At 43.2% G+C, this 22139-nt stretch overlaps 1 protein-coding gene across 1 annotated transcript in view; it reads left to right on the top strand.

The window, feature by feature from the left end:
• The window catches only part of LOC140912147 (cysteine-rich protein 1), a 54274-nt gene that overhangs the window by 18748 nt on the left and 13387 nt on the right, over positions 1-22139 (top strand). Inside the window, exon 2 of the mRNA XM_073346315.1 lies at positions 11046-11140. Coding sequence (XP_073202416.1) covers positions 11046-11140 — 95 coding nt within the window. The remainder of the gene's footprint in view (positions 1-11045; positions 11141-22139) is intronic.

The raw sequence follows: 22139 nt of genomic DNA, 5'->3' as shown, positions 1-22139 counted from the left end.
TCTCTGGAAAATGGAGGGTGAGGGGCACTCATTGACAGCTCATTTAAACTAGGCTGTTTAAGAACATGAAGCTGACGCTGTTAACAAATCTTACCGAAGAATGTTACAACTTGACCTGGATGGAAAATGCCATTTAGTTTTTGCACAAAATGTAGAGAAAATGTCCATTCTCCCCCACATCCCCCAACCCATTTCCCATGAAAGCATTTCAATTGTTTTTAATGAAAAACCAACACCAAAAAGCAACAAACAGTCAAACCCATTTTTCCAAACCCAAAAATGGAAAATCTTCACTGAAATCCAAATCAAAACCAGAAATATTTTGCTGAAAAACGTTCAGGTTTTGGATTCGTTTTTCATCGAAACACCTGAAATGTTTAACCAAAATAAAAAATTTCCACCAAACCAATAAATGAATGAATAAATAAATGTGGTCAAAAAGCCATTTTTGGCAAAAAAAAAAAAAAAGAAAAAAAGAAAAAAAGAAAAAAAGAAAAAAAAATCGTTCCACAAAACATTTCCAGCTAGCTCTACTTAAAACTCTGGAAGCAAATATAGATTCTCAAAATGGTTTTTATTATGTGCCTCAATTAGCAGCAAATAATAATCTGTCTTCTTAAAGGGCTGAGAAATGACCTAATTTTCATGGTGTCCTGCTAAGCTTCAGAAGCCGTATGCAAGATACAATTATGAGCCACGGTGTGTGTGGACTGTAGTAACTCTATGAGAAATCTATTTTCCTGTTAATTATTTTGGTTCCTGTGAGGATACAGGTACTGTTTCTTTAAGTCTATTGCAGGAAGCTATTGCAGGCATGGGGAAGAATTTCTATAGTGCAGCAGAGAGACATGGAAGCTTTATGGATAATACTGGTTTCCTTATTCTCCTAGAGATCCTTGTTCATTTCTAGAATCCCTCTTTCTGGCATTTTTACCATTGTCCCATGAGGATCCCATTTCTTGATATTAGACTTGGCCTCCCCTTTTTTATGCACATCAAAGGAGACCAGAAGGTTCTAATAGAGGAGTGTGAAACAAGAAAGTTATTATAGTCACATCTCTATCCAATTACATTCATGGGCCGTTTTCATCTACAGAGCAAACTACCAGATTCTGAATGCCTTATGTAGTCAGTCTTTCCCATGCTCTGTGCTTTGACTGGCTTTTCCACATTTAGGCTCTCCCATAAATTGCTCTAAGCAGAGGAGATGGCAAGTGACTCAAACTGCAGAGGAATGAAGAGCTCAAAGCAGTACATTTCACAGCTGTCAGGAGGTGCATTAAGCTGTAAAATTCTGATACTGTTCCTCTCAAATACTATACAGTGCAATGGATAACGGAGTCAAACACTAGAGCTAAGCAAATATTGGGAGGAGGGCAGATGGGGAAGATGCAATGCATCCTTATTTGAATTCCAAATTACATGTGGCTTTCATGTATTCATGACCTTTTTATGTTCCCTTTCCATTAACATGTGTGCATTTGAGCTCAGCCAGTGAGAATGCTTGTGAACATCGGATGTGAAGCGTGGCTGCTCAAACACTCATTGAGAGCAAAACTGAGAGAGTGAATTCAATGAAAATTCCCCATTCACATAGTATTATTCGCTAAATGCGCTGTCAAATCAGGGGCTGGAAACAATGTTACATCGCTTACATAACTAACCAAAACACTGGTGAATAGTTTATTGAGAACCATCTGCAGACTGAGAATTATTTACTGAAGAAATTTGGGAGCATTTCATGATCCGTTCGCAGAAAATATGTACACAGAAATAAAGGCGACAAAATTATTTAGTGTCAGTCACACAGCTCTGTCAAATAAGTCGTGGCCTTTTAAAAGGGATGGATAATTTCAGGGTCAGCAATATTTATAGTAAATAGAGACAGTTGAAAAATAGGCTGGAAATATAGTGAGAATTTTTTCCTATTTCCTCATCAAAATTTCAGTGAAATATTTAATTGAAATTTCAACATTGTTCAGCCTGGTCTAATAGCTTGCTGTGTTATGATCTGGCTAATCGAATCGTATGCTTAATGTGTTTGCTACAGGCAGCTGTCAGGCTCCAATTCAAACAGGTATTTAAGCATGTGAGCAAGCCCACTGAAGTCATGCAATTGAAGCTGGGGATGCACTTAAGCACCTGGCTGAATTGGGGCCCCAAGGAAGGAATTTCCCCACATTCCCCTATACAATTGCACCAGTGACTAGATGCACTTGAATTGGGGTTTTTTCCACCTTTCTCCAAAGCATAACATATTGCCCACTCATTCTATTAGACTCAGTAATAACACCTAGCTCTTATATGGTGCTTTTCATCAGTGGATCTCAAAGCGCTTCATAATCTTTAATGTAGTTATCTTCCCAACACCCCAGGAAGGGCAAGAAATGTTATTATCCCAGTTTTACACATGGGGAAACAAAACACACAGAGGCTAAGTGACTTGCCTAAGGTTACCCAGGAAGTCTGTGCCAGAGCAGTGAACACAGGACTACCAACTCCTCGGCTAGTGTGTTAACCAGAGGACCATTCCTCCTCTCAGTGCACCATTCCACCAATGACCTGATCAGGATGGATTTGATTTAAATCAAATTGATTTAAATCATGATTTAAATCACTAGTCAGGAAGACTCAATTTAATCATGGTTTTCTACATAAAAGTGCATTATTGTTGGTTGTTATAACCTTAATACATATTCTTCACAACTCAGAGATAGATGTAGGTTTCATTTTTAGAAGGTACACACTATCCATTTTTAAAGTGATTTATTTTGAAAACTTTTCAGATTAGTTTTACAGCTATATCAGAAAATGAAGGATTGTTTGGTTATTTTATTTACCAAAGGTAATTGAAGCAGATATTTATGAAGTCATTGGGAGGTGAACTATCTCCAATTCAACAGGCTAATCATTAATATTTGGAGGATTTTCTTGCCATGCTGTATTAGGAGGAGAACATCACCAGACAGACATTTAAATTGTTTTATTTAACTAAAACAACAACAACATTACGTATTCTGGATTTTTTTCTTCAGCAGCAAACATATAATATTTTAACAAAACTAGCATATGAATTTTTGAATTTAGTTAAACATTCAAGTTTGTTTTTGTTAAAATTGTTTTTAACTAAAATAGTCAAATGAAATATATATTTTTTAAAAACAAAAATTAAATTGACGACGTCAGCCAAGTCAACATGAGAAACTTAAACTATTGGCTTCTGCAACTAACTCAGTCATCTTCACCTTCATTTTCCTGTTTGTTCATAATCTGGAAAAGGAAAACAAGCTTTCCTGCTTTTTCAGGTCCCAAACAATTTCTCAATTTGGAATGAATTAGTCTAAAGGAAGAAAATGTTCTTTCTACACGGCGGAAGAAGCTACTGTTGTTAAAAGTGAGTTTATCACTTCAATAGTCTTTGAATCCAAGTGCTTAAGTAACTTCCACCAGTTCACTGGTGTGACTTTCTTTAAAACATCATCAGCAAACATATATTTCTTGAACAGTTTACCCTTAGCTCTAAAGTTTATTATAGTTGGCATTATGAAGGGATGATTGCTGGATGTCCATGTCATAGCCAACTCCTCTTCTTCAACAGTTAAGGTTTGACCCTGGTACCAAGTACTGAGAATATTTGCAAGAAAATGAGCTGGAGATGGTGCTTGTAGTTTAACTCTGTCATTGCATATTCCTCTTTTTACGATCTCACTCAGTCCCTTCTATATTTCAGCAGCGTCAGCAATAAAACAGCTATTTCCCTGCATTTTGTTCAAGGCTACAGAAATAGGCTTCAGGGTACTCAGTATGTGTTCAACATTTCTCTTAAGTCCAATGTTGAGAACTTTGGCTGTGACAGGGCCATCTATTTGTTCAGGATTTTGTTCACAAACTGTCATCAGATTAGGCGAGTTCTTGATATAGAGCTCAAACAGTCCACTACTGAGTTCCATCGCACGTCTTGTGGGAGAGTTAGCTTGGTTCCTCCCACTTTTTTCAGAGCAGCTGCTGCAAAGTGGTTGTTATGGAAGTATTTTGCAATTTCAACAACATTAGCCTTTATTTATGGAACACTGAAGTCTTTGGCTAGGAGGTGCATCAAATGAGCACTGCAACCGTATGTTATTAGCTTGGGACTCTTGTCACTTTCTTTCTAAATAATTTCTTCTCATCTTGGATATATTTGCAGCATTGTCTGTGACCAAGCTGCATACTAGACATTTGAAATCTTTTTCAGTTGATTATAGCTTTTACTGCTACTTCTTGTAAGTATTCTGCTGTGTGTGCATTTCCTGGTGTATCAATTGTTTCTGTAAGGAAGACATTCCCTTCTTCTCTTGTCACACAAGCACATACAACAGGATCATTGTGAACATTGCTCCACCCATCAAGACTCAGGTTAACAATTTCACCCTGTAGACCTTTTGCACACTGTTCAATTTCTCTTTCATACACTTTATCCAGAAATTTGCCTGTGACATCTGCTCTGTTGGGTGGACTGTATCCTGGTCTTAATGACTGAACCATGTTAATTTAATATGGGTTCTCAATCATACAGAAAGGAGAGTTTGTTGCATAAACCAACCGGGCAATTTTTTCATCAATTACCTCTTTTTGTAATCTGCTGGTTCTTATCACAAACTTATCTATGGTTGTTTCTGGATGATGGAGATTTTTTTTTTCTTTTTGCTACAGGTGATATACTGTGGCTATGTGACATAGATGATGTGACTGAAACACTATCATTGGCAGAAAACTCTGAAACTATAGAAAATGATGGTGATCTTGAAGCTGGATAGTCTTCAGAATCCTGTATGTTGAGTATGGATTCCCCTAAACAAAATATGTCAATGCAGTTATTTAATTATATTACCATACTGCTCATTTAGTATTACTCACTGCATTCACTGACACTCAGTACTACTTTAAAGGTGAAATTGTAAAACAAAATATGTCAATGCAGTTATTTAATTATATTACCATACTGCTCATTTAGTATTACTCACTGCATTCACTGACACTCAGTACTACTTTAAAGGTGAAATTGTACAAGGAAGATCTGCCTATTTCCGCGATTTATTTTTTTTCACGACTGCATCTAAAATTGATAGTACCATAGAGCAACAACTATATTTTTTGCTCAAACATGAGAATTCAAGAATAGTCCAGAAGGAGGACAGGCAGTCCTTAAGAAAGAAGTATGAAATAAAAAAGTTTACCAACCTGAAGAGCCTGCATGTTCAGACCTGTTCCTTTCACCATCTTCAACGCAGCTTCCTCTTGAGAAGAAACACGTCTCAAGATGTTGTTTCATTCGGGCAACCAGGCCTCGCATTTCTTTGTTGCACTGTTTGCATTTTGCAGCCGTGCCTGTCTTACCCACAGGTAGAGGAACTTCATTAAAATATTCCCAAACTGGGTCTCTTTTTTGGCCTGCTGCCATTATAGGTTTTTCCTTCTAGTGAGAGAATGGTATGGTAGAACTCAAATCAATGAAGGCTACACTCAGAAAGACCTCAAGACTTCTGGAATATGCTGCTCAAACAGTTTCATTTTTGTTTCTACTGCCTGTCCCTCCCTTCTCAAATTTATCTTCAAACTTCTTCTCCTTGTCCAGATCTATTCTGCCTCCAACAATCTTCTATCCATTGAACTTTTTGAAACTCTGCACTTTTAGAGAGAGATAAGGGATTGACTCTGTGTACACACATTTGCAGAGGGACAATAGAGTTGAGGTCTGTTATTTCTCATCTCTATATATTATTTATTTATTTTAAACCATTTTTGCTGTTAACAAGCATGTTATCTCCGGAGACACAAATCCAGTTTGAGAACTGCAAAACTAAGCATCTCTGATGGTATCTTCTAGATTGAGCACTGAATCTCATTTGGTAGATAGAAAGATTAACCTAAACAATCTATACAGTAGCCCCTGGAACCCCATAAATTTGGGGCCCTAATCCATGAACTATTGGAACTCATTTACAAAACTTTTCTTAACCATTACATGAATATACTGTCTTATACTATAGAATTAGAATTTATAATCCCTATTCCATGATGCGATATCTTTGAGCTATAATGCATCTTAATTAAAACTATCTTTAGATAGTTTTTTTCCTCAAAAATCCAATTTAAATAAAAAAATAGGATTTTTTTGATTTGTTAAAAAAATAATACATTTTTATCCACCCTGGACCTGATCCACTGTAGTAAAAACTTACGCTTCTGTAGTTCGCATCCGTAGTTTCACTGTAAGCACTCACAGACAATTGCATAATTATAGCTGTGCACAATGGAACCTAAAAAAATGCCGTGGTGCGGTTTACCACTTTTGCCTGGTGTCATCACAGAAGATCTCAGTGGTTGCCCTGGAGGAGACACCCTTGTGAAGTTAATTGGATGTTGGTAGGCAGGCTTGAATTTTTCCTGCTGCTTTGGGGCAAAAACGTATGCATTTTATGTGGGGGAAGTGCGGGAACGTGGCATGAAAAGACCTGCTCAAATTCCACTGCATAGTCCAAAGAAAGGTGCAGGGGAGGTTTTGTCTGTACTCTTGAAGCCCTTAACTTCCATGACAGCTTGGCTTTAATGGCCATCCCACTGAAATACTGATTAATTTTTAAATATTTTGTCAAGAAACATCTGTTTATTTCACATTTGGCCAAATACTCTTCCACTTCTTTGGCCGGCAATAGCTGGCAAGATAACAATTGAGGGCATTTGACTCAGTGGAGGTTTGTCGAGCATATTATTATGGCATAATGCATGCACCTCTTTTCTCCTGGGGTTTGTGTCAGGTAAGGCTTTGCCTTCCAGCAGCGTGTCCTTGTGCTGCAAAGTGACAGGATTCTGTTCCACTGTTCTGAAAAAGTCAGATGTGACAGCAAAGTCAGCAAATGGAGCATTCAGGCCAGTAAATGGGATTCAGCGGCTGAAGGGATGACATGCGTTAGCCACAATATGAATGTTTAAAATAAAGAGGAGTCTGAAGGGTCATCTCATCTTGCTCGTCCCTTCTGGGATACGTCTAAAAATCCTACTTTAGGATCTCTTCTACCAACCAACCCGAGATGTACGATCTGATTTATGAAAGCTGCTTCAACCAGCACAACACGAAGTGGGGAGGGGGATCCTTTCCATTCCCCCTAGGTCATGTGTGCATTTGTACTTCGCTAGAAGTGGTTGCTCAGAATCTGCCTGTTTGCAGAGAGGTCTGTGCTAATTAATACTATTACTACTGAGGTCTTTATAACATTTTTCATCAGGAGATCTCAAAACGCTTTACAAAAGAGGTCAGTATCATTGTCCCCATTATACAGATGAGGAAACTGAGGCACAGAGGAATGATGCAACTTGTCAAAAGTTACCGGGAATAGAAGCCTGGTCTGCCGAGTCCCAGTCCGGCATGCTATCCATTAGCCAACACCACCTCCCTTTGTTGGTAGTACACTAGTTCAAACACGTATGCCCCTGTCCATCCCATCCCAAGAGGGATAAATACCAGAGAGGGAGAGGAATTATTTAAACTCAATACCAATGTGGACACAAGAACAAATGGATATAAACTGGCCACTAGGAAATTTAGATTAGAAATTAGACGAAGGTTTCTAACCATCAGAGGAGTGAAGTTTTGGAATAGCCTTCCGAGGGAAGTAGTGGGGGCAAAAGATCTATCTTGCTTTAAGATTAAACTTGATAAGTTTATGGAGGAGATGGTATGATGGGATAACATGGTTTTGGTAATTAAATATTCATGGTAAATAGGCCCAATGGCCTGTGATGGGTTTTTAGATGGGGTAAGATCCAAGTTACCCGGGAAAGAATTTTCTGTAGTATCTGGCTGATGAATCTTGCCCATATGCTCAGGGTTTAGCTGATCGCCATATTTGGGGTCGGGAAGGAATTTTCCTCCAGGGCAGATTGGAAGGCCCTGGAGGTTTTTCGCCTTCCTCTGTAGCATGGGGCACGGGTCACTTGCTGGAGGATTCTCTGCTCCTTGAGGTCTTCAAACTACAATTTGAGGACTTCAATAGCACAGATATAGGTGTGAGGTCTTTTTTAGGAGTGGTGGGTGAAATTCTGTGGCCTGCATTATGCAGGAGGTCAGACTAGATGATCATGATGGTCCCTTCTGACCTAAATATCTATGAATCTATGAATCTATCTATGAATCCCTCTCCAAAGATAGCCACTGCTGGCGGAGCGCGTTTGTTGGCTTGCAATGACTTACAATGCACTTTCTTAACAGTGGCTCTTAATTTAGGCACCACGCAATTTGAGCCTGATGAATCCTGTAGCTTCTGCTTTAATGGGAAGTAGTTAAAGTGGGGATTGGGACCCATGATACTTTATTAATTACGGTACTAGAGGTACGGTAACTGCAGGGTATTACGAAGGTGTCCGTGGGATATTACTACAAGGGAAATCAGAAGTGCTTCAGAACTGATATACCTGCTACTGCCCATGTGGTTGTCATGGGCAAATCTGCAGGGTTAGGAATCCGCCCTTCCCATATTGGAACGGGCGGGTTTCTGCGCCCGTCACAGCCACCTCCAATGCCAGTGCTCAGGAGACGCAAGAGCCAGAATGACTGAAATAAACTGTGCTGGTGGAACTCACCTGGGGCTTGCCCAGGGATTGAAGTGAGAGAGAGACAGGCGGGGGCCCTCTTGCTAAGCCCTGATCTGCACTAATCCTCTTGCGTGGACACATCACCAATGTGACCAATTTGACATGTGACCAGTGGAGAAGAGCAACGTGCGAGGAGATTGTTTGCGTGAAGATTGTTCCTTCTCCCCTCTCAGTGCACCAACCCAATGGGAATCAGAAATAAAAACTGGTCAGGCTAGAAAATGCAGGGATTACATGTAACCCATCCCAGGCTTAATTTAGCACCATCCAGGAAGGAGCTTTAAGGGGCTGCCAATGGGATCAATGTAATGACTGGGCACCACTCATGGCCTCTGTTGTCATCTGGCTGCAGCCCTGTTTCAGGTTACATTCTTAAATGACTGGTGCCAAACTTCATCCTGGCCTTAGTCAGGACTCCAGGTTAGCACCTGCACTTGTGAGAGTTTGAATAATTCCAAGCCCTACTTGGATCAGTTAAACTCTAGGGGCCCAGTTCATCATTACCAGCACTGTGTGGCCTCTGCAGGAGCCCTGCTGCATGGGGTGATCCAGGGTTGAGCAGGGGCATGCCCGAGGAAAGCGGTGGGGACATGTCAGAGGAATGGGGATGTGCTGGGGCATTCTTACTGCTCCGCAGAAATTCTGCCCCTCTGTGTTGGTCCATAAAGCTCCCTAGCCAGCATTCAGCGGCCCTGGAATAGTTATTCCAGGTTTTGGCTGGATATGGGCCCATGTCGCCAGGTTCCTATCTAGAACCCACATTTCACCAAATTCAAGCTACCACTCTGGTCCCATCCAGATTCCAGCTTCGGCCCAACATGCCTGAGCCATGGGGTTTGGATCAGAGTCCAACCTTTTCCAGAGTTAAAGGGAATTTGGATCCAAAGCTGCAATTTTCCTCCTGGACTTCACAGGAGTCACTAGTATCACTCTGTAAGAGAGGACAAAATCTATCCTGTGACATTAAAGGGACACCAGTAACTTGAAATCCAGCCATTTTTAAAAAAAAGATGTACAAGTTGTTCTAGGTCTTGCCCCCAAATTCCCTGCTAACGTTTGTGGGTTTAGAATCACATTCCCCCTCTTGGGGTGCGAAACACACACATACAGTACACACCAGGGGAAACTGACTATGCAGAAAGTGCTGTCAAGTTGAAAATCGGGCACTGGATCAGTACTGAACTAGCTCCCCACTGTGTTGCTAGAGAAACCACTCACTGAGCGATCTCTTAAATGGAAACCCTCAGTGCTTGTGATGAGTAAAGCTCCTATTGCCCTTTTCACAGGGGTAGAGATGTTAACCCTGGTGTCCCGATTTAAATCCAACTCAAATATTCTGCCCATCTAACTTCCCACTGCCGTTTCAGTCTTCTTCCTGTAACCATTGTGTAAGGTTGCTGTGTGCTGTTAAACAGACACTATATTCCTCCCCAGAGCTGGCTAAATTAATGGAGTGGGGAGAATTTCAGAAATGGGGAGAAACACAGTTTACGTAGCCCAGTGAGATCTGTAGGGATAAAAAGGTGCCTTCCAAATGTGAGATATTTATTATTACTATTGGCTGGCGTTCCTTGTGGCCTTATACAGATGACTATAATGTACCAGGATCAAAGCCCCTCTACAGGGAAAATATACCAGGGAAATAAATGCCCAATAATTGTCTGACAGCTCCACAGGGAAGATAAATAAAACACGTTTGTATGTTTCCTGAAATGCAATATGTGGCTATAGGGTTGTCCTGATTTTCTTGATCCACTCCCACAAGAATGTTTGCATCAAGCCATGCATTCAGCCTGATCCTGAGCTGTCAGGTGTTATCTCTGTGTTTGATCATATTCTGCATGGGGACTTAATAAGCACTGCTCTCTCCCTTTAGCAATTTTATGACACAAGATTGAAATACATAATTGCCTCAGAGTAAAATTCTAAATAATAATAAGACAACTAGGTACCCAAGCTGACTGCATAATGTGTCTCCCTGCATGCCTTTTTATTCTCAGCTCAAACACAAACCAAGAAAGCATCTACACTAAACAATGTGTGACCTGGGACAGAAATCCTGCCAAAGATGAAAAAAAAAAAAAAACCCTCCCAAACCCTACATTTGATTGAAGTGAAGAAGAAAGGCAATTTTCGTCCTGGTTAGGTGTGAAATTTCCAATGTGTAAAGTTTAGAAAGAGTAAACTTCAAAAAGACAGAGCCACAGCCGTGCTGTTGAAACCAACTCACAGGAAAAAGCCAAATTGTCCCTGTATTAAAGATTCTACCATGGCTTTGATTTGAGAAAAAGAGTCTCACTCTTCCCTCTTCCTTGGCAAGTAATTCCACGGATCAAAGACCCATTTCACATATGTTCCACTATTAATGAGGTGCTTGGAGTATAATTACTCATACCTTTTTCTTCTCTTAACAGCTGAGAGGAAGCGTTCTCTAGGCAAAGACTATCATCCCCTTTGTCTGAAGTGTTACCAGTGCAAACGGCAGCTCAGCCCCGGCCAGCACGCAGAGGTAGGAAACGAACTGTCTCTTATCTGCCTGCCTCAATGAGTTACTGCATGACCACAATAATCCGTCTCCTGATCCCATTTCAAAGGGCTGGTTCGCACTGGGATGCAATGAAGGCTGCATGCAATCCGCTTAGAAGTTTTTTCAGTGTGATAGCTGGGGAGATAAAGGCTGGTAGAAAGTGGACATGCACTGAGAACAGCAGACAGATTAGAACTATTACAGCACCAGGGTAGCACCACCATTTACTAAAAATATCCAGCTTGCCACAGCGATAAAGACAAACTATCGTGTGTCTGTCACACGCCGGTGTGGGGAGGTGGACGGGGGTGAGTGTGTTGAGACAGGTTGCACATGGTACCATACACACTAGTAGAGCCTGGCAGGAATTTTTCAGCGAAATGTTTTTTCATCAGAAAATATCAATTTGTCCAACCCAAAACTGTTCACAGGCAAGGGCCAGTTTCGATGACTTGCTCATCTTGAAAAATTGGTTGGAGAAAAGAAATTTTGAAATTGTCCACACGACTCGTGTCGACATTTTCAGAATGAAAAATTCCAGTTCAGAAACACTTTTTGGTTAGAAATTTATGCTAACAACAATTTTAAAAAATCAAACTTTAAATTAAATGTTTTGAATGAGATGAATTATAAAAAAAAAATTGGGGGCTTGACAGGTGGGAAAATTTGAGATCACGATTTTCATCACAATTCAGGAGGTGAAAATTTTCCTGGGATGGGAAAACCATTTCCTGCCCAGGTCTACACAGACTCGGATCTGAAGGGGCAGCCTGTGAGTACCACCAGGGGAGGGGAGCGCGGCACAGCTGTGGTTTGACGTACCTCAAGCAATAGAGCTGAGAGCCCTGCTTTTGAAGACTGCCCCTGAGCATCAGGGAGTGAACTCTTGGGAAGATTTTCCTAGTCTAACCCAAAGTCAATGACACTTTAGGGATGCTGCAAAATCGATGGGATGGGTTTTTGGAGAGGGTTGAGGTGTTCCTCAAATGCGGGAGGTGGGGAGAAATGGAAAGGAGCTTTGTGTAACTGGTTGGCTGGCCAAGTGGAGCTAGCCACTAAATGATTTCAGAGCCTAAGTCCCTCTTTCAAAAGGGATTTAGACAGCAGGGGCCGTATTTTCAAAGATACCGCCACTTCTCGAGTAGAGGGGGATCAGCAGGGGTCCCAAGAGCAGTGGATTTCAAAATAAATAATCCTTTGAGATTACCGGGGCAGTTTCCTCTTTCAGAGCAATTGTCTCAGGCTCTCTGCAGTCTCAGGCCACAGTTTCAAGCTCTTCTTACTATCCATCAGGGCTAGAAACAATTTTTAAATTAATACTAGGATTCAGATGTCATCACATGATTCCAGGAGCTGGAGCCCCAGGCTGCCTGTGCCTTAATGTGTCCCTGCTTCCAAGACCCAGTTCAGGCAGGGGTGTGCAGGAGTGAGTCTCTGTGGGCATGCAGCACAGCCTGCCCATGCCTGCATGCACCTGCCCACATCCGCGGTGGATGATATCTCAGGGTAGCCAGAGAGAGCTGCTCTTTCTTTGCATGCAGTACTGCCCCGTGACAGATTCTGCATACAGGATCTGATTTATACAAGACACCCAAGAGCTGTCATGAATCTGCATGCAGTTTCTGATTCTGCAACATGCCCAACCATAGGCTCCTCTTCTCTAAAATCAGAATCAGCCCTACTGCCACACTCTTTAAATCGCCAATCACTGAGACAAACAAAGATGGCGGTGCATGCTGCCACAGACCTGCCTGGCTTGGCACAGCCCTTCCTCGCTTTCTGCAAGTTCATGAATCAGAAAGGCCATGAGATCTTTCAGGTTCTTACCCAAAGGGCTGTGGTGATGGTCTGGGTAAGGGGAAGGCATTGGGACGATGTTGTCGCTAACACACAGTAACCTGGGCAGCTCAGCCAGTGCATTCCCCTTAACACGTGATCAGAGCCAAATTCTGCTTGCTGACTAGGCAGAAGTGGGAAGCTGGTGGGAGCCTGTTCTGTGTCTGTCTCATGTGAACTTCTTGTGTCTAAGGTGATATGTACATCACTCCTCCCCTAAAACAGCCTAATGAAGAACAATCCCCAGCCTGCTTTCCCCCTTCTCGAGGACAGTAACAATTGGCTGAGCCCAGACCTACTCCTCACTTAGCTGTTCTGGAACCTGTATATTATGCACTTTTTAAAATGCCAAAATCAGCCTAAGAGCCTCGGGCCATGGTCCTGGACCCCTTGTGGATTAGATTTTATTGAAACAAAATGTTTTGATTGGCCCCAAACAAGCCCCCCCCCCCAAAAAAAATTGTTTCACGGGAAATGTGAACATTTTTCAATGAACGGAAATGTCAAAATGTTGGAATTTGCCATGGAGGGAAATTCTGACTTTTGACCAGCTCTAAGGATAAGTTACCTATCTTCTTTTCATCTGGAATTCTCTCTGTGTAGTTCTGTCCGAGTTTCAAAAAAGATACCAAAAAAGAGAGGATTCAAAGAAGAGCAACGAAAATGAGTCTTGAGTTTCTACTAGGAGAGATGGAAGGAACTGGTTTGTTTAACCTAAAAACTACATGTGGAATCATGGAAGTCAACGAATGGCTACGCAGGTGGTGTCAGAGAGAAGGCTTTCGATTCTTTGACCGTGGGATGGTGTTCCAAGAAGGAGGAGTGCTAGGCAGAGACGGGCTCCACCTAACGAAGAGAGGGAAGAGCATCTTCGCAAGCAGGCTGGCTAACTTAGTGAAGAGGGCTTTAAACTAGGTTCACCGGGGGAAAGAGACCAAAGCCCTGAAGTAAGTGGGGAAGTGGGATACTGGGAGGAAGCACGAGCAGGAGCGTGCAAGAGAGCAGGGCTCCTGTCTGATACTGAGAAAGAGGGACGATCAGCAAGTTATCTCAAGTGCCTATACACAAATGCAAGAAGCCTGGGAAACAAGCAGGGAGAACTGGAAGTCCTGGCACAGTCAAGGAATTATGATGTGATTGGAATAACAGAGACTTGGTGGGATAACTCACATGACTGGAGTACTGTCATGGATGGATATAAACTGTTCAGGAAGGACAGGCAGGGCAGAAAAGGTGGGGGAGTTGCACTGTATGTAAGGGAGCAGTATGACTGCTCAGAGCTCAAGTATGAAACTGCAGAAAAAGCTGAGTGTCTCTGGATTAAGTTTAGAAGTGTGAGCAACAAGGGTGATGTCGTGGTGGGAGTCTGCTACAGACCACCGGACCAGAGGGATGAGGTGGATGAGGCTTTCTTCCGGCAACTCACGGAAGTTACTAGATCGCAGGCCCTGGTTCTCATGGGAGATTTCAATCACCCTGATATCTGCTGAAAGAGCAATACAGCAGTGCACAGACAATCCAGGAAGTTTTTGGAAAGTGTAGGGGACAATTTCCTGGTGCAAGTGCTGGAGGAACCAACTAGGGGCAGAGCTCTTCTTGACCTGCTGCTCACAAACCAGGAAGAATTAGTAGGGGAAGCAAAAGTGGATGGGAACCTGGGAGGCAGTGACCATAAGATGGTCGAGTTCAGGATTCTGACACAGGAAAGAAAGGAGAGCAGCAGAATATGGACCCTGGACTTCAGAAAAGCAGACTTTGACTCCCTCAGGGAACTGAGGGGCAGGATCCCCTGGGCGAATAACATGAGGGGGAAAGGAATCCAGGAGAACTGGCTGTATTTTAAAGAATCCTTATTGAGGTTACAGGGACAAACCATCCCAATGTGCAGAAAAAATAGTAAATATGGCAGGTGACCAGCTTGGCTTCACAGTGAAATACTTGCTGATCTTAAACACAAAAAAGAAGCTTACAAGAAGTGGAAGATTGGACAAATGACTAGGGAAGAGTATAAAAATATTGCTTGGGCATGCAGGAGTGAAATCAGGAAGGCCAAATCACACCTGGAGTTGCAGCTAGCAAGAGATGTTAAGAGTAACAAGAAGGGTTTCTTCAGGTATGTTAGCAACAAGAAGAAAGTCAAGGAAAGTGTGTGCCCCTTAACGAATGAGGGAGGCAACCTAGTGACAGAGGATGTGGAAAAAGCTAATGTACTCAATACTTTTTTTGCCTCTGTCTTCACGAACAAGGTCAGCTCCCAGACTACTGCACTGGGCAGCATAGCATGGGGAGGCGGTGACCACCCCTCTGTGGAGGAAGAAGTGGTTCGGGACTATTTAGAAAAGCTGGACGAGCACAAGTACATGGGGCTGGACGCGCTGCATCCGAGAGTGCTAAAGGAGTTGGCGGATGTGATTGCAGAGCCATTGGCCATTATCTTTGAAAACTCATGGCGATTGGGGGAAGTCCCGGACGACTGGAAAAAGGCTAATGTAGTGCCCATCTTTAAAAAAGGGAAGAAGGAGGATCCTGGGAACTACATGCCAGTCAGCCTCACTTCAGTCCCTGGAAAAATCATGCAGCAGGTCCTCAAGGAATCAATTCTGAAGCACTTAGAGGAGAGGAAAGTGATCAGGAACAATCAGCATGGATTCACCAAGGGCAAGTCATGCCTGACTAATCTAATTGCCTTCTATGATGAGATAACTGGCTCTGTGGATGAGGGGAAAGTGGTGGACATGTTGTTCCTTGACTTTAGCAAAGCTTTTGAAACGGTCCCCACAGTATTCTTGCCAGCAAGTTAAAGAAGTATCGGCTGGATGAATGGACCATAAGGTGGACTGAAAGTTGGCTAGATTGTCGGGCTCAACGGGTAGTGAGCAATGGCTCCATGTCTAGTTGGCAGCCAGTATCAAGTGGAGTGCCCCAAGGGTCGGTCCTGGGGCCGGTTTTGTTCAATATCTTCATAAATGATCTGCAGGATAGTGTGGATTGCACCCTCAGCTAGTTTGCAGATGACACTAAACTGGGAGGAGAGGTAGATACGCTGGAGGGTAGGGATAGGATACAGAGGGACCTAGACAAATTAGAGGATTGGGCCAAAAGAAATCTGATGAGGTTCAACAAGGACAAGTGCAGAGTTCTGCACTTAGGACGGAAGAATCCCATGCACCGCTACAGACTAGGGACCGAATGGCTAGGCAGCAGTTCTGCAGAAAAGGACCTAGGGGTGACAGTGGACGAGAAGCTAGATATGAGTCAACAGTGTACCCTTGTTGCCAAGAAGGCCAATGGCAGTTTGGGATGTATAGGTAGGGGCATTGCCAGCAGATTGAGGGACGTGATCGTTCCCCTCTATTTGACGTTGGTGAGGCCTCATCTGGAGTACTGTGTCCAGTTTTGGGCCCCACACTACAAGAAGGATGTGGAAAAATTGGAAAGAGTCCAGCGGAGGGCAACAAAAATGATTAGGGGACTGGAACGCATGACTTACGAGGAGAGGCTGAGGGAACTGGGATTGTTTAGTCTGCGGAAGAGAAGAATGAGGGGGGATTTGATAGTTGCTTTCAACTACCTGTAAAGGGGTTCCAAAGAGGATGGATCTAGACTGTTCTCAGTGGTAGCTGATGACAGAACAAGGAGTAATGGTCTCAAGTTGCAGTGGGGGAGGTTTAGGTTGGATATTAGGAAAAACTTTTTCACTAGGAGGGTGGTGAAACACTGGAATGCGTTACCTAGGGAGGTTGTGGAATCTCCTTCCTTTGAGGTTTTTAAGGTCAGGCTTGACAAAGCTCTGGATGGGATAATTTAATAGGGGATCGGTCCTGCTTTGAGTAGGGGGTTGGACAAGATGACCTCCTGAGGTCCCTTCCAACCCTGATATTCTATGATTCTATGATACTTAAAAAGGCAGCGAGGTACCGGCACATTCCTAAAGGCAGCTCAATACAGAAGAACACAAGTAACTGTTCTTAGGGGACACTGGGATTAAACTAAGGAGCAAGGTGCTGAAGTTAAAAGGATAAAGGGAGATAGCAGAAATAACTGATGTTAAAGTCAGTCAGCCAGCGAAACGAAGTGTCGAATAAGGTAGCTTGCTATGGCACAGTCACTAGACATCTCTAACCTGGAAGCAGGGGCTTTAATTAGGTAATCTGAGAAGGTCCCTTTTCATTTCTGAAAGCTCTGACTCATGGATCTGCTGTAAATCAGCTTTGACTCCAGGTCTCCAGAGGGAGAGACTGGCTGTTTAACTCGCTAGCCTCATAGCCAGGATTAGACCAGAAATAGCAGACACCCACCTATTCTGGAAGCGAAGCTGCTTCCCTGAATATGTGCATCCCATCCCCACAGCATCTGTGGGAAGCTCCTTTTACTAGTGGATTGATTTAAAGTGACTGCTTATCCCGACAGTCAGTATTTCCTGGCAAATGTAACCAGCATTCCCCGTACTCCCTCTAATACAGTATGAATTTGCTTAAAAGCAGAAGTTGAGTTTTTTCAGACCCAGCCATTTAATCACCTGGCTGTAGTGCAGCATTCGTGGCAGTGGTGTTATTTATCACTAGTTAATTAAAGCGCTGGGGAAAGGCGAGTCTCGGAGTTCACAAGTGTGTGTGTGTGTGTGTGTGTGTGGGGCATTAGAGGGGTTTTTCAGCAATAGATAATGAGCGAGATTCAAAATGTCTGGTCGGTGACATACTCTGAGTGCCCCCAAAGCCCCCCACACAGTGTGGGAAGAATGGAAAATGCCAGGCAGAAATATTGTACAGTATCCTTTGAGCTCATGACAAGACCTAATGCTCCTAAAGGTGGGAAATCTCAGCAGCACTGGTCATAAAGACCCCCCAGGCTCTTGGGATTTGTTTGCTAAGGAAGTTCCCTGACACACTGGGTGTTTCCTTTCTCCATATTTGCTAGGTGTCAATATGGGGTGAACAGAAGAAAATCCAGCCATTCGTTTTAATTTCAGTTCACTGTCAGGAACTGAAGGGAAATACTAGATAGTAATGTTTAAACTAACCCCCCGCCAGCTGGGTTTTGTTCCTGTTATTCCCTTTGACCTGAGCGATTAGCTAAATACAGGGTGTCACGGGTTGTTCCAGTTAGGGGGAGAAACTGGTGACAGAGCCAGGTATTGTCTTTGATGCAATCCTGTTTATTTACAAAGATTACGTGTAAAGTCCTGTTTGCCTGAACACAGCAGGAATCAAATAGCAGGAGCCAGTTTCCTTGCTTGCTGTTCCAAGCCTTCCTTTCCAGCCAGCACTCTGCTTAAAAAGCTTTCTACTAGCTCTCTCTCAGAACCACATTACCAGCCTTCTCTTACTGTCTTCCTGCTCCTTCTGCTTCTGTGGTGCTGTCTTTCTCTCTCCCGATTCTCCCCTCCCACACATATCCTCACCCACAAACAATGCTCAGCAAAGCCCTCAGCCCACACAGTTCTAATTCCTGGGCAGACTTGCATATGCCTTTGTTTTAGGCAGGAGCTGCTTAACTGTCTCTTACAAATATCTGAAATGAGGGGTGGCAGCCACACCCAACAGGTTAAATGAGGTATAACCCAACCCACAATATTATACTATTATTAATTATCCATGCTGTGGTAGCATCTAGGCCCCAGCCATGGATCGGGACCCCAATGTGCAAGGCACTGTACAAACACAGAACAAAAATACTGGCCTGCTATGTCTCCTCAAATCCAACAAGCCAAGCATGCCATTCAAGCGAACCACAAGGGACTAGAATCAGACCCTTGGCTCCCGTACATCAGTGTAGCACCAGTAACTTCAATAGAGTTACAGCAGCTTGCACCAGCGGAGGCTCTGGCCCCGCGACTTTAACCGGATAAGAAGCACATAATGAGAAAATGGATCACGTCAGCCCAATGAGAAGGTCCATTAGTTACAAGCTCCATCCAACCCTAACTCATTCCTAGGTGCAGTCTCCAACCAACTCCAGCTGCAGCTGCTTCCAGCTGGCCAGCCTGCTTTTGAACTCCATGCAAAATGGTCCAGGTCTTAAAAGCACACTGTCCACATCCAGATGCCATGGCTCGCAAAGCTCTAGATGCTGCTTGTTTGAATCGAGTGCACACATTATTCCTGAACCCATTTTAAGCAGGACTTGCCCTCTCTGCTCTGGGTTCCATTTCCATGGGCTGCTGAGACACATACTGTGACTAGCTGGTTGGAGGGCAATCCTTATCCTTTTCTTATGAGTATATGTCTATCTATTGTTTTACAGGAGTGGAGTTGGCTCAGCCAATCAGAATGCAGGTTTGCTGTACCGCCACTATGTAGACCCATCCCTGTGTTGCTGTATCTCAGTAATAACCTGTACCCCGTGCTAGTTAACAGCCTAGATTTCAGCCTGGAGTTTATGTACCCCAGGATAGAACAATTCCAGTTCTACTGGAGATCTCTTGTGTGATCTCAGAGGTGTCAGTCAATCTCCCTGGGCCTGAGCTCCCCACCTCTAAAATGGGGGTGCAGATACTGTACTTCCTTTGTCTGCCTGGCCTGTTTAGAATGTAAGCGTTTTTGGGCAGGGACTGAGCATGTGTACAGCTCCTATCGCTACAGGGCTCTGATTTCAGCTCATGTCCACGGGTGCTCCTGTTTTACAAATAAGAATAACCGAAGAAGACAATGTGCACAACCGTTGACGCTTGGGAGTTCTGCATGTGGATGAGTGATTACAAAGGTGTACCCTTGAAATGATTGAAGTGGAAATGATGGGAGGTGGGGAATTAAATTCTGGGGTACATGGGCAGCTCAAAGATAGCTGGATCTCAGGAAGATGTTGACACAGGATCCGAACGCTGAATTCTCAAGGTCTAATGCTCCACGTCTTGCCGATGGCACTTGTCCCATTGCAGTCAATGGGATTACACACAGGATAAGTGAGACAAATAGGATTTTGCCTTAAGTCAGGGATGGATTCAAAGTCAGTCTTTCCATCCACTTCGATCACTTTAGATAAGGTCCCAACAACTTTAATTCCTCTGGGGTTTGGGATTTTTTTCCGTCTCCCAAAGTAGAGAGCCACATTGATAAAGGAAAGTTAGAGGTGGGCTGGCTTGCCAGAGGTCGGGATGGCAGGTACCTGCACTATCAACAGATCTGTCCACTGCAATCAGCTAATATTGAGCTGAAATGAGAAGCTAAACGAGATCTATGGCACAAAGCAATGCTCATGATACTTTATTTTAAATATCAGAGGGGTAGCCGTGTTAGTCTGGATCTGTAAAAGCAGCAAAGAGTCCTGTGGGCACCTTATAGACTAACAGACGTACTGGAGCATGAGCTTTCGTGGGTCAATATCCACTTCGTCGCATGCACCCACGAAAGCTCATGCTCCAATACGTCTGTTAGTCTATAAGGTGCAACAGGACTCTTTGCCGCTTTTATTTTAAATGTTAAACTTTGCTTGCGTTTTTTTGTCAGACCATAACAAAAACAACCCTCTTGCTGAGTTCCCTCTATGCCACTCCCCTTCCCAGCCCTTCAGTCAGTTTATCTGCTTTCACCCCGAACTCACCTGTAGCAGCTCTGTGTTTTACTCTGTCTGAGTACACCCATATCAATGCCAGCACTTAAATACCATTAACAGGAACATTTGGGGGAGAAATAATACATGCCTTCAGCCCGCACTGAAATGCTTTGGCCTCAGTGCAGTTTTTGGGAGGCAGGGAAGCAAACTGAAAAATCTCTAATAAAAGGAAATGAGAAGTGTCTCTCCTACAAAGTGGAGTAGTTAGCAAGGACTAACTCCATACGTCTAATTCATAAACTGAAATAATCTTCTATTAGCAGAAAGTTTAGGCCCAACAGTTAGATTCTGATTGAAAATTATAAAAAAACATTGTCTACCTGTTCTCATTAAATATTATTTTTTAAAAACCACTCAATGCAACACATTTTTTGCATTTAAAAATTTCCCACGTACTGTTTGCAATCCGAACACTGACGCGTCATGCACCTAAGAGAAGTGCAATAAAGCAAGGGAAACGGACTAGGATCTAGTTTGCAGTGTTGTTATCATCATGTTGGTCCCAGGATATCAGAGAGACAAGGCGGATGAGGTAACATCTTTTACTGGAATAACTTCTGTTGGTGAGAGAGAGACGAGCTTTTGAGCTCTACAGAGCTCTTCTTCAGGGCTGGGAAGGGTAATCAGTGTGTCACAGCTCAATAAAAGGGGGAACAATTTGTTAAGCATAAGGAGTTAACACCTGTTGCAAGAAACCTTTCAAAATCGAATAGGAAATTTACACATCCGCAGTCATAGGACAAGGGAGAGTTAGGGCAGGTCTGCACTAGAAAGGTATATTGGCACAGCTGCACTGATGCAGCTGCATCCCTGTAGCACATCTGATGAAGACTCTCTAAGCTGATGGGAGAGAGCTCTTACTAACTCCACCTCTGTGAGAGGAGGGAGCTATGTCGGTGGAAGAAGCTCTCTCACATACATAGCACTGTCTATACAGAGGGGTTAGGGTTGTTATAAGTATGTTAGTCAGGAGTGAGGATTTTTCACACCCCTGAATGACTTAGTTGTACCGCAGTAAGTCCTATGCTCATCATTTAAAGGTGTTATGCAGGTTTCCTTTGAGGACAAAGACTGAGAGGTCAGATATAAAGTGATCACTTTGTGAAAAGTGTTCACCCATGGGTGATTGGATGGTTTTGTCTTTTACAATTTTGCTGTGTGAGTTCATTCGAAAGCGTAGTGATTGTCTGTCTGATTTCATCCACATAATGGTTGTTGGGACATTTGATGCACTGGATGAGGTACACCATGTTTGTGATAGGCATGTGTAGGACCCATGGTTCTTGAAAGGTGTGTTGTAGGGGTTACTGATCATAATAGCAATGGAGATATGGCTTCAGGTTTTGAATCTGTTGTTCTGGCAGGGTCTGGTGCCGCTTCCAGTTGGTGTATCCTGGTCTGTGTGGAGTTTGCTTCTGATGAGGAGTTTGGCAAGTTTGGGAGCTGGGGGTTGGAAGGCCAGAAGATGGAAGACAGGAAAGATTTCTTTCAGGATGTGGTCCCCATCAAGTATGGGCTGTAATGGTTTGATGATACCATGCATGGCTTCCAGTGTGGGTTAGTATGTGACACTTAGGGGTTTGGGCTCATTGGG

Source organism: Lepidochelys kempii, chromosome 5 (genome assembly GCF_965140285.1).
Source record: "Lepidochelys kempii isolate rLepKem1 chromosome 5, rLepKem1.hap1, whole genome shotgun sequence".
NCBI classification, from domain to species: Eukaryota; Metazoa; Chordata; order Testudines; family Cheloniidae; genus Lepidochelys; species Lepidochelys kempii.
This window is presented reverse-complemented; position numbering and strand designations above follow the sequence as displayed.